At 40.3% G+C, this 13,284-nt stretch overlaps 1 protein-coding gene across 5 annotated transcripts in view; it reads left to right on the forward strand.

The window, feature by feature from the left end:
- Nucleotides 1-13,284, forward strand: part of CALM2 (calmodulin 2) — a 91,645-nt gene that overhangs the window by 72,260 nt on the left and 6,101 nt on the right. For 3 of the 5 annotated variants that reach the window (XM_080685579.1, XM_080685576.1, XM_080685577.1), the window contains one exon: nt 10,752-10,782. Coding sequence is in view for 3 of the 5 variants with exons in the window: in XM_080685576.1 (XP_080541702.1) it covers nt 10,752-10,782 (31 nt within the window). In the remaining 2 variants the exon portion in view is untranslated. Of the gene's footprint in view, nt 1-4,511; nt 5,156-10,751; nt 10,783-13,284 lie in introns of those variants that run through there. The other 2 variants (XM_080685578.1, XM_080685580.1) reach the window with 2 other exon arrangements.

Consider the following 13,284-nt stretch of genomic DNA (forward strand, 5'->3'; position numbering starts at 1 on the left):
TCCGGACATCCTTCCTTCCAGACAAAGCCGCAGCGGGTGGGGGCTGAGGCAGAGGCGGCAGAGGCCCCTGGCCATGGCGGTGGCAGCAGGCAGGGGCCGGGGCCAAGGCCTTTGCACGAATTTCGTGCATCAGGCCTCTAATATCACATCATAGGCTGCTGGTATTTATTGAATGAATGGTTTAGGGTGACCCTGGTTTGCCTGGGACTGTCTGGTTTTAGCACTGAAAGTCTTGTCCCAGGAAATTCCTCAGTCCTAGACAAATCTAGATAAATGGTCATCCTAAATTGACATCTCAAATTTTTTTGAATGAGCAAATGAATGAATGACAGTGTCAATATCAAAGTTAATGACCCTCATTTTTCTTGTGTGTATATGAGCATAAGCCCATTCGGGATGTCTGGAGGATTCAGTTTTTTTCCTATATGCTTCACCCTTCATTGAACTGAGGATGCTGTGGAAAGACATTCTCATGACGTGGTTGAATTCCAGTCCCAGCTCTGTTTTGCCCCATAATCCTGTAAGAAGATAGCTTAACTTTCTCAAGCAGGGCTCCTTATCCAAACCAAAGAACAAGAAAATGATTTGAGTATTATTTTCTCAATTCTCTAAAAGTTGGCACATAACAAGTATCATTCTAGATGTACAGGAGAGAAGCTGATGCAATATTATTGATGCCTTAAGGCAGTTAGGGTTTATTGTAATTCTTTCACCTGTAGAGAATTACACAGGCCTTACAATCAAGAATGCTACTGTGATTGTCCTCTGTTCCTGTTCATTAGCACAACTGGCTGAAGGAGAAAAGCTATGGAAAATGTCAAAGGACCGAACTTGTGTTATCTGTGTTCTGCAAATTGAGGAACTGAGGCCTGGAGAGGAAGTGCATACTCATTTTACAAAGATAGACAAAGGTAGAAAGCTGTAAGATCTCACTGGTTAGGAGGGGAAATAGAAATACAACCAGCTACCTCTTATGCCTTGATGTAGCGGTTGTCACCAGCTTGGCTTCTCAGCTGGCAATTGCCAAAGTCAGGCTGCACTGTATGTCATCTTGTGGAAGACAAATGATCTATAAATAAATTGACTTGGAACAGTCTCAAATACACAAAAACCACAATGGCTTTAAAAGTAAATCTGGACTTTCTCCCCCTCATTTTCTTTCTCTTCTTGGAGAGGTAAGCAAGGAAGATTCTCTAAGATAGGCCTTGCTGACATTCAACCCAAGAAACCAGGAAGTTCTTTGTATTTTCTTTAATAGGCATATTTCATTACCAAATATTTGTTTAAAAGCTCCTTTAGTCAATAATTCATCTCTAAGCATGTGCCTGTATATTAGACTTAAGCTTCTGCTCATTATATCAATTCTTTAAAAACATTCATTTTCTGAAGGAGGTGATTATTTGTCTTCAATTTCCCATCATTAAAAATTTCATATGTAAATCACTGGATACTGATAGGGTAATGTGTAAAGAGGGAATGTTTTTAGTGACTAAACTGGAGGAAAAGATTATTGATGGCTCTTCCATCTGAGGAGGAATCAGAGACGAATTTCTGAATAATATCTTGTATAGACTTGGGAGCTACCAGAATGCAGAGTAATGGTGGCCTTAGGGCTCTGTTTTCAGCTCAGATTCTGGAGCAGAGGTACCCACTTTTAAATAAAATTCTTAATAGTATTTCATTTGTAGGATGCCTTTCCCCCATGGCATCATCACATCACCACAGGACAATAGAAGCACAGGGTCCTAAGTTTTCATTGAACAATCATTCATCTGAAAGGAAGGTCACAGGGCTGCCAATACTCATTTAAAAAGCACTTATTTTACGCCTGATTTGCATGACTGACAGAAAGAAAATCCATCTCTGGCCTAGTAAAGGACATACTTTTGAAGGCATTTGAAAATGTCTAACTTGGCTAAAAGAGGTTGAATTCTACTGAAGCTTTACAAATGGGTGCAGATAGCCACTGGAAAAGGTCTTGTTCTTGCTGGACAGGGAGATGCTGTAGAGGGAACCTTCTTCTCAGAAGAAATGATTTCAACTTGGCTTGCTAAGAAATGCTATTCACTAGGTTTAAAAGGTCCACATGTTTGTTCTTTTTACTAAAAAAAATTCAAAGGCCTTGATATGGCCCAAGATGATTTTTTTCTAGATAGCTGTTCTACCAACAACCGTCTTAAGGAATTTAGTTTGAGCATTAAACCCTAGTTCCTTTCTATCTTCCCAGTGCCCTCTCCTATGCTCAGCTGGCTCTAGTAATGCCTAACCACTGGCAGCTCCGACATCAAGCCATACAATTGCATGCCTCTGGGCCTTTGTTGTTTTTTTTCCTTTCATCTAAACTTTGATTCCCTCTTCCTCCCCACCTCCCCATTTTTTCCTGTCCATTTATCATGTCAGATTTAATTTAGGAGTCATCTTAGGAATCCTTTTTGGACCCTGTGGTAAGCTAAGGTCCTCTCTACTGTGCCTTGTAAGCCCCTCTCTATGGTAACAGTTATGTTATATTCAAATTGAGTTCACACAGTAGGTGTTCACTATCTGCTTGTTAAATATTCCAGGTTATGGACACCCTTGCTTATTTTGGGGAGGGCCAAGGAGCTAATTAAAAAAAAAAGTGTGTGATAAAATACACACAAAATTTGCCATCTTAACTATTCATAAGTGTACAGTTCAGTGGCATTAAATACATTCATAATGCTGTGCAACCATCACCACCATTCATCCCATAACTTTTTTCATCTTGTAGAACTGAAACTCTATACCCATTAAACGATGACTCCCCATTTCCTAGCCCCAGCCCCTGGCAGCTACTTTGTCTCTATGATTTTGACAATTCTAAGTACCTTATGTAAATGGAATCATACAGTATTTATTCTTTTTGTGACTTATTTTACTTAGCTTAATGTCCATGTTGTAGCATATTGTAAAATTTCCTCCATTTTTAAAGCTGAATAATATACCGTTGTAACCATATTTTCCCTATTCATTAATCCATTGATGGGAATTTGGGTTGCTTCCATGTTTTAGTATTCTGAAATAATGCTGCTATAAATATGAATGTACCAATATCTTTTCAAGATTCTGCTTTCAGTTCTTTTGGGTATATGGAATTGCTGAGACAATCCGGTAATTCTTTTTTAAATTTCTAAAGGAACTACCTACTGTTTTCCACAGTGGCTGATCCATTTTACTGACTCCCCACAAACAGTGCACAAACAAGGGTTCCAGTTCCAAGGAGCTGTCATATGGTTTTTAAAATGTCCATTTAAATTTGAGAGATTAGAGACCCAAAAGGGCAAATTCGTTATGAGGGGAAGAGATATTACAGTGACCTACCCTGTGCCAGGTGCTTCAACATTTTACATTCACTCTAATCCTATATAATAAAAGGCTTAATATGCAAATCGACCCAACGGCGGAACGACCGGACACTATGATGCGCACTGACCACCAGGGGGCAGCGGCTCAACGCAGAAGCTGCTCCTGGTGGTCAGGGTGCTCCCATAGGGGGAGCGCTGCTCAGCCAGAAGCCGGGCTCATGGCAAGTGCAGCGGAGGTGGTGGGAGCCTCTGCCTCAGAGGGCGCTAAGGATGTCCGACTGCCAGCTTGGGGTGCAGGCCCGGCTAAGGGCTCCCCCACCCCCACCCCCCAGTGCACGAATCTTGTGCACCGGGCCTCTAGTCATTATATAATTCTAATTCTCACAATAATCTGATAAGCATTATTATCTCCATTTTATAAATTAGGCTAAAAATTAAATAACTCACCCAAGGTCATACATCCAAGGAAGTGACCCAACCAAAACTCAGACCCAGGACTGACTCCAAGCCAGAACCCAATTATTCTCCAACATCAAGGAGCTGCTGGGAGTGACCAACCCCATAGAATCTGGGATACTGTGAGGGGTTTGACTTTCCTTTTCCCCTGGTAAATTACCCCTGGCAAGGAAGGCGAAGGGGGAAGTATAAACGGAAGGCCTTTTCAGATTAATCAACTGAGCAGCTGCATTTGCCCTTATCCTGATTTTCACGGGTTTTATGAGGGAGCGAAATGTAAAAAGTGTAGCCGCCACGAGGCTGAAATACGAAGGTGAGCGCGGGGTACGGTTTTCCTGAGGTCTTTCTACATCCACTTAGGTGTCTACCCCTACACAACGGGCGGCAAACTATATGCGAGTGTGGCAGGGAAGCACGCGTACAGGAGGGTTCTCCAGACAAGCGCAGGGAAAACCACCCACGGCCCGGCGCAGTCGCCAGGACAGCGCGGCCGGAGCAGCAACGGCAGAATCCGCACCGCGTCCCCGCGGCGGCCGCTGCGAGACCGAGTGACGCATTGCAGGTACAAACCAGCCAATCAGAGGCCGGCTCAACGTCGATCACACACGCGTCTCTACGACTATGCTCCTCCGCGCCGCAAAGTAGCGCCCCTCAGGCGCCTCTCTGTGGGCATTTTAACGGCTCACCGGAGAATGAAAACCACTTACGTCATCCGTTTGTCTACTTCTCTTTACCCTTTGCATCGTCGACCAAATAACTGTGGATGATAAAGGGTTCTTGAGAAGAGTTTGCCGGGGGAGGGGGGTGCCTGGGGGAAAAGGCCGGGACTCGTTTATGATGTTCCGTTATCTGGCATGCGGCGGATGGATCTGGCGGAGGGAGGTGTTTATGAGGCGCTGGGGGCGGAGGGGGAGAATTAGTCCGAGTGGAGCGAGCGAGCTGACTGGTTGTGTAGTTGCGTCTCGGAGACCGGTAGCGCTTGCAGCATGGTGAGTGCGTCGTTAGGCTGCCGGCGCTTGGCCTGTGGGGGAAAGAAGCTGAAGCGGATTGTCTAAAGAAAGAGGACTCGCTCCCTTAATACCTCTAGGAGTGGTCTTCGCCTGCCAGAAGGCGCCCAAGGGCCTGGGGGCGCCCGCGGCGGTTGTGTCGCAGGTGTCCTCCCACCCCTATTCTCCTCAAGGAGCTGTCCCTTAGGGGCATTGGGGGCCAGGTGCCCTGCTTCCGAGACCGTCAGGTCCTAGGGCCTTGGCCAAGTGAGGATGGATCCGACGTGGGGGCAGCCCAGCACATGAGGGAGACGAACGAGTGGAAGGAAGGGCGGGCGGGCGGGCGGGCGGAGCAGGAGCGCCAAAGCTTTGGGTCGGGCATCTCGAAAGGTCAGCCCCGGGGCCGGATTCAAAAGCCCAACGGACGGTTAGCGCGGTTGCCAGGAAGCGCCTTTGTCCGCCTGTGGCCGCCATGCGCCGAGGAGGCGGGAGGGAGCGCGCGAGACCCGGCGAGCGCCACCGCCGCCGTTAGCCCACAGCCTCCGCGTGCCGGGGGGAGGGGGCGCAGGGGGACGCGCGAGCGGGTGCGGCGCGCTGTGTGGGCCGAGTCCTCGCGGCGCGGGGAGCGGCCGGGGGGGCTGGAGCCGCCGCCCGCTCGGCTCGCGCCCCAGCTGCTGCGCTGGCACCTGCAGGGCTGCGGAGGTCCGGCGGCCGCGGCGCTGCGGGGCTGGCGGGTTGGGGATGGGTGGGGGAGGGTGGTCTCGAGAGCTTCCCCTCCCCCTCCGGTGGCGAGAAGGAAACTCTGTGAATGCCGATTTTTTCCCCATCTGGGTTCTGGGGCCTTTTTACACTATCCAGGCTAGACATTTAAAAATTCAAATTATTTTTAAGTGGCTTTATCGTTGGAGGAAATGATTTTTTGTGTCACGGAAGTCGGGCGCGTCCCCGAAGTACGCGTCTTGTTAGAGAAAGCCCTCGGCCCCGGTTAGGGTCTGAAAGGCGTTTCCTATCTACCCTACCACCTATGGAAAGCAGGCTCCGGATGACTTGTGAAAGTCGGTCTTATTCTCATGTAACAACTGGAAGGATGCTTTTGAAAAGGGCCACTGGTATGTCCTATTTTTGAGTAATCACGTGCACTCCTTGTGTCAAGGAACCACGACCACGCAACAGCATTGCCCCTGCTCCAGTCGTCTTGGAGATCACTCCTATTTCCCTCCAGAAGTTGCCAGATCATCTTCAATTGTTCAGCTCATTTGTGCAATAATGGTTGTCAAATACTGTAGTGTGATAGAAGAGTATTTGGCGGGCAGGGAATTTTAAAGTGCTTTCCTGTCACTTGAGACCAGAACTTGTGTTTTTTTAAAAAAAAACTAATGAGGGCGGTAATTTGCATTACTTATTTCGTGGTTCCTTCTGCCAAGTAATTACAGCGATGGGTGTGTCCAGGAGGCAAGGTGACATCTTAAACAAGAGTTGAAAATCCTTGCCAACTGAAACCTTCAGCCTTAATGGGTGTGGGGAAAGGACTTCATCTTGGTTAAAACTAGTGTTATTTAAGTTGGATGCACTCATGAATCTATACTGATATTTTTAAGTTATTTTATTATGAGTTTGTATATGCTGGTTGAATTTACTACTCTTTTAGGTGAAAGTACATTATAGGTATGTAATCGAAGTTCTAAATTGTGAGGTAAAATTTAAAATGTTTTTAAATGAAGAGTAAGATTGTTTTTTTTTTTCTTCAGTATAATTGAAAAAAAATGAAATAGGTTTTTTCCCTTGGTGATGGGTAGAGCTTATCTATGCTTTCTTGGTTCTTTGCCCCAGTGATAAACTTTTAAGTTACTGTTTGCATCGTTGATGCTTTGGGGTTTTTTGTTTGTTAAATTGACTGTCATCGTTAATTAATTTGGAAATTGTCCTCAGTTAACTATAATTATAAGACTTGGAGATTTAAAGTTAGAACTCTGACAAGTTAAAAGAAAAAAAGTTATATGAAAGTGGAATACTATTTTGCTCACATAGCTCTTAGGTTTACATATAATTGATATATGCTCTTTGAATGGGGGGATTGCTTTAAGAAGACTTGAGGCCTGGGGTGGTTAGATAAATAAAAGATGTGAAAAGGTAGAAAATGTTGTCATTTGTCTAAATAAATAATCATTATTCCATCAAACTGCAAGGAGATCTATTTCTGTTAGACTGAGGAAGTTCACTATGGCTCTATTAAAATGCAGGAAATTCTAGATTCAGCTAGAATGATCAAATTAGGCCCTTAGTAAAGGTCCTAATTTTTATAAAGTAATTTGATGGGTTCTTTTTTTTTTTTTAATCCAAAATGCTATATATAGTAAGTACTGTTCTACCAGTATTACTGATAAAATTACTGAGCTAATTTAGAGACTGCTTTTTATATAGGTAAAAAACAAATACCTTTATTTCTGAAGTTGTAGGAAAATTTTAATTATGAAGCTTATATTTAAGTAGGACTTGGAAGAAACAGGAATGAATGAAGGATAGAAGTTTGTGTGCCATTTCAAGCCTATGTATTCTTCCATTTACTTAGATAAGAATTTTGGATCATTTGTATAAAACCTTAAACTAGGTGAGCTCCAAGAGTACCCATACCTACTTTTGAGTGCCATTTAGGAACTATTTAATAGGTACATAGTGCATTCACTTCAGGTCACACCTAGTCTAGATTAGTGTTTCTCAATAGGTGAATAAATCACCTGTGGTTTTGAACCTGAGAGTGAGTATACTAATGCCTGGAAGCTTTCTCTGGCATGACAAGAGCAGTAGGAAGAATTATATAATAAATGTAGAAATAAAGAGAGTAAGAACTAGTCAGCTCTCTAGTGAATTATTCTTTACTGAGGTAAATATTGAGCTTGAGTTTTCCCAAAAGTATAATTCTTGTAGTTCTTCTAAGTAAGAAAATGTCACTCTCCATAGACAGAAATAAGAAACAAATGGATTCGGTGTAGTTGGGAAAGGCTTACAAATTAGAATGCTAGGGAGTGTTGTGTTTCTGCTTTTAGTAGGTTTTAATTGGAATGTTCTTTGATATACAGATTACTTTAAAACCTTGAACTCTGGGTTAGTAGTAAATATGAAAAAGTCTCTAAGTTTCTCTAAACACTCCAAACAAAAATCACACAGTGCTTTTAGGCTACATGAGTAACTTAGGCTCCCATGTGCTTAGTTTATTCCTTGAAGCTCATTTGTGATCTTTTCTAAGATTGCCTTTGCCTAGAGGTAGGGAGCTGGACAAGATGGTGTGGGACCATTAAATTTGGACTTGCCAAGGAAAATTGAAAAATTTTAGTTTTCTTTTATAGCTAACATCTTTGTTTCTTCTTGAGTCCTTCAGCTTTCTTATAAACGAGCTTCCCCCAAATCTTCCCCCAACCATGTTTTGAGAACAAACCCAGTGTCTACCATTCTGCACATAGCCCATCAGTCCATCAGCTTTCATACATGCTACATTGCCTTCCACATCTGTCCCTGGACTTCAACTGGTGGTTTCAGTTTGTGGAAATATATTTTCTCAGCTTAAAGTTTAACATGAAACCATGGTAGGTTTGTTGTAAAGGGCTTGATAATGCTGTGCATGTTTACCTTCTGTGTGGAAGTTGAACTAGTTAGGTTGATAGTTAACATTGTAGGTTCTTTGATTTATTTATGTAAAATAATTATCACTAAACTCTTTGGGCCAGCCTTTGACATAGCTTCTGATTTACTCTACACAATAACCCTGTTAGGTAGGTATTATTGTGTTAACAGATGAAGTTGACTGAGAGGTTGAGTAACATGTCCAAAGTGTCATAGCTATTAAGTTGCAAAGCTGGAATACTAGCCCCATGATGGCTCAAAGCACCATGCTTTTTCCTGCACCATACCATATTGCCCTTCCTTCAGAAATTATAGAAATCCTGCAAAATGAAATCAGACTAGAAGTAAATCCTCGCAGGGGTTGGAAACCTTTTTTCTGCCAAGGGCCATTTGGATACTTATAACATTATTCGTGGGTCATATAAAATTATCAACTTAAAAATTAACCTGCTATATTTGCTTAAACATTTAATTGCCTTGGCATGGCCCTACCAAATGATTTCTCAGTCCTGACATTCCCCATCCCTATAGCCTCTAACAAAGGAAACAACTCAGTGGATTTACTGGGTTTTAAATCTTTTTCCTAGGGAAAACAATATGGCTGATTTTATACCAGATTGCTGGAGATAATTTATTTTATAAATTTCTGCATTTGAACTTAATTATTGGCTCTTCAATTTTAATTACCAGGCCTTTGGCTTTTTTTTTTTCCTTTTTAATTTTTTAAAAATACATTTTAATGATTTTTTTACAGAGAGGAAGGAAAGGGATAGAGAGTTAGAAACACAGATGAGAGAGAAACATGTATCAGCTGCTTCCTGCACACCCCCTACTGGGGATGTGCCTGCAACCAAGGTACATGCCCTTGACTGGAATCGAACCTGGGACCCTTCAGTCCGCAGGCCAATGCTCTATCCACTGAGCAAAACCAGTTAGGGCTCTTTTTTAATTTTTAAGAATGGAAATGAGTTGATTACATTGAGATCAAAGCGAGCAGGGAAAGAAACGTCTGCTCTGTTTCTCAAATATTGTCATGCTGTCCCCTAGAGAAAATGTGATACTATTCTACATTAAGGTGTTACCCTTTCTGGGGGTCTTTTTATTTAAAAAGAATGAAACGAGGCATTGTTTTTATTTTCATACCAAAAATGAATGGATTAACGATAGTATGTTTGACTTCATGTAGGTATACATACTAGATAGAAGGCTATTTCTTGTCAGTGCCTCCCAGGACCACATAAACAGTTGTTTCATGGGTATGTATACTGATAAGCAGGGAAATGTCCAAAGATGAAGGACACATCAAGAACAAAGCCTTGATATTTTGCAAATATCCTTATATATTATGATGTGCTCTGAATTTTAAACTTATAGGCGTTGGATATGTCTAACACCTTAGTGTTTAATCCTCACTCTACTAGCTAATACTGTATTCCCACTCCCCGAAATACAGTCTGAGTCCTTCTTTCCCCTTTTGTAAGATAGGGGATAAGAACACCATTATTTGGTTACTATGAAGACTGAATAAGAACAACATATAAAATGGTTTTTGCAAATGCCTGAAAATAAGTTTGGTTTTTTTTAAAGCAAGAACCAGTAACTTTCTCCATGTGCTAAAGGCATCACAAACCTTAGGCTCACTTTGGGATTTCAAAAGTCAAGAGAAGATGGGAGGCTGGACTTAACATTTGGTAAATAATATAATTCAACTGTTAAGAATCCTGCATTCTCTGCAGTTTCCTGGCAGGTGAAGAGGAGTGAAAACTGGTAGCTTTCATGTTGCCCACCCAAGACTGTAGGTTTTAATCTTTTTAATAATGGGAGTTTTGCTTAATTTTGAGGTTTAGAAAATTACTTTCATGTCCAAATGATGTGTTTAGCTATTTATGGGGGCAATTTTGAATATAGTCCTTTGGCAATATTTTTGGTTCAGTGGAGATTTCTGGTAATAATTTTATATCTACCAGAGGAAGTGAGCTTAAGTTGAGGTAATTTTGAAAAGGAAACAATGATTCTATTGGATTCTATATTTAATTTAGAATAACTCCAATTAAACTTTTTAGTATTCCAGATTATTTTTTTGTGTGTGTGTGTTTTTTTTTTTTCCAATTTGTGTAAAATTTACTTTCAAACATACTCTGAAATATTTTCCTTATCTTAAATTTGGGGTCAAGACTGTTTAACTTTTAATGTAAACCAGATGTATGCATTTTCCATCTACCCTGTGTGCTTGTTGCTGGTACTAAGAAATGTTGAACTAAATGAAGTTTATGGTACATACTGAACCTTAAAAACTTTAAAACTTGTTTTTGTAACAGCTAACCTACATAGTCTCAAGTCACTCACCTATCTCTTGATCTCTTTGTAGGCTGACCAACTGACTGAAGAGCAGATTGCAGGTGAGAAATACTTTGCCTGATTGTACCCATTGGATTTTATTATAAACTGAATAGCCAATCCAAAATAAGATAGTTGTATGAAAGAATTGACTTTGCTCTATATAGTACATAGCAAATGGCTGTAATGTAATACAGTAATTGAACCTGCTTTGGCAAGTGAAAAGGTAAACTTGCCTGAGAAAGATGTGTGGGGCTAACTGTAATTAAAGACGTGTTTTTAGGCTGTTTTTAGACATATTTGGAGCCAGGTGGTGGTCTTTTGTTGTTGGTTATCTTACTTTAAAACATGAATTCTAAGCAGTTTTTAATACTGTAACTCCAAATCAGTCTCTATAAGAGGGCCATGTCATGTAACCAATAGGAAATTTGAAATGTAGAATCAGAAGATGAACATTGAATTTACGCCATTGTAAAATAGCTAATATTTTAACCTTAGAATTGCATATATAGTCAGGGAATAACCATTTTTTCCAATGAAAAACCTAGATCTAAAGGTTAGCATTCTATTTTACACATGTAATTCTGTCTTATAAAGTAGTGATAGCTATTTAAATGAGCTTCTTAAATCTTGTCTCCTTTGGTTTGCTATTGAAATATGTGAAATTGTTACAGAAAACTTGATGTCATGTTGTCTTTATGCCATACCATTAAACATTAGTATTTTTTATTTTATTCTAATACTTTGAGATGTCTGATTAAAATGTTTTGGAAACTTGCTAAAGTTTTGCTTTTTTTAATGCAATATTGAAATGTCTTTCAAATTCTCTTCCTTTACTTCACATTAGAGGCTTTTGTTAACACAAGCATCAAACAGTTTTAACTGCTACAATTTTCCTGGTAGGCAAGGAGTTTGAAGTGCTCAGAAACACTGAAGCATTTTTAAAAAATGTTTTTATTGATTTTAGAGAGGAAGGAAGAGGGAAAAAGAGATAGAAACATCAATTAATGAGAGCGAATCATTGATTGGCTGCCTCCTGCACGCCCCCATTGGGGATCGAGCCTGAAATCCCGAAATCCAGGCATGTGCCCTGACTGGAAATCGAACCATCTTTGTTCATAGGTCGACGCTTAACCACTGAGCCACCCCGGCTGGGCTGAAGCATTTTTTAATCTAGAGAAAACTGAGAAACACAGCTAGAACTCAACTATATAGCCCATTTAAAGTAATCCCTTCCCTCCCCTATACACACAAATTTGGAGGAGCCAGACATCACTAATCTCAAATAGTCATCATGAATATTATTTGATAGGATTATATAAGGTAGAAAGCTATTAGCATTAAGGACAAAATTTATGCAGGTTTTATTTTTACTTGCTGCGTGAATTTGATTTAAACCTGGGATTTTTTTTTTCTAGGGTTGGTAAATTGCATGTTGGTTTATATTATTTTTAAATGTATCAATGAAATGTAAAATTATTCTGAAATAGTTTTTAATATATCCTTCAGGAACTGACCTCTGGGCTATCTAATATTTCCATCCTTAAACTCTTATATTCTCTGATACATATGGCCTCCCTCTCTGCCCAGTCACAGAGTTGGTGCTCATTATTGCCTTCCTAAACACACACACCTCTTTAAAGAAAGATTGTATCTGTGAGATAGAAGAATCTTCAATGACTGTTACAACATTTTTATCAAGAATAGTTGTAGTTCATTGGAATATTGTCTTTAAGATAAATTCTGTCATTTCATTGATTTCCATCATACAATTAAATTTCAAGTGGGGATGGAGGAAAATATATTGAAGATTCTCTCCCTACCCTGCCTTTTCCTAGACTTTTAAAGGTGCTCCTTAGACCCCAGACTTTAATAAACCTCTAAATTTTTAGGTTAGAGGAACCAAAGCTTTTATGCTGCTAATAAAAACCCTGTGAGAGCAGTGACCTTTTTGTTTTCTCTGTATTCCCAATGATTCCCACATAGTAAGGACTGAGTAGATATTTCTTGAAGGAATAAGTTTTATTTTCAAAGAGGACTGTGACACAAAAAGTGTTCTAGACCACTACCTACCCTATCCTAAGAATTACTCTGTTTCTTCCAAAAATCCCTTCCTAAATTTGGTATGTTTCAGTGTCCACCTTTGAGGTAAACACAGATTTTGTCTTTATCTGGTAAATTATAATCACTGATGACCAGTAACATCCTAGCATCTAAGACCTACTTGTTGAATATTAAGCTTCATATATGTAATGCAGCATTGAATATACTAAAGTACTTTTAAAACCTATTTTTATCTTTATGTGACAGTCATTACTACTTCAGATTTATTTAGAGATTTTAATAGCAAGTATAACTTGGTAAAGAAAAAAAGAAGTGTGCTTGTTGTTTAGGTGGTTACTAGAATTGTTTACATTACCTAGTCTTAAAGAGCAATCTAGAACAGTCTTAGTGTGATTTCTCAAGTTAATTTTATTTGACTCTGCCATGATGTCAGTAGTTGACATTTAGAGGAATAATAAAAAATGTAACAAGAATTTTTCTTTTTAAAAGAAATTTGTGTC

The sequence above is a fragment of the Plecotus auritus genome, assembly GCF_963455305.1.
Source record: "Plecotus auritus genome assembly, chromosome: 8".
In the NCBI taxonomy this organism is placed as follows: Eukaryota; Metazoa; Chordata; class Mammalia; order Chiroptera; family Vespertilionidae; genus Plecotus; species Plecotus auritus.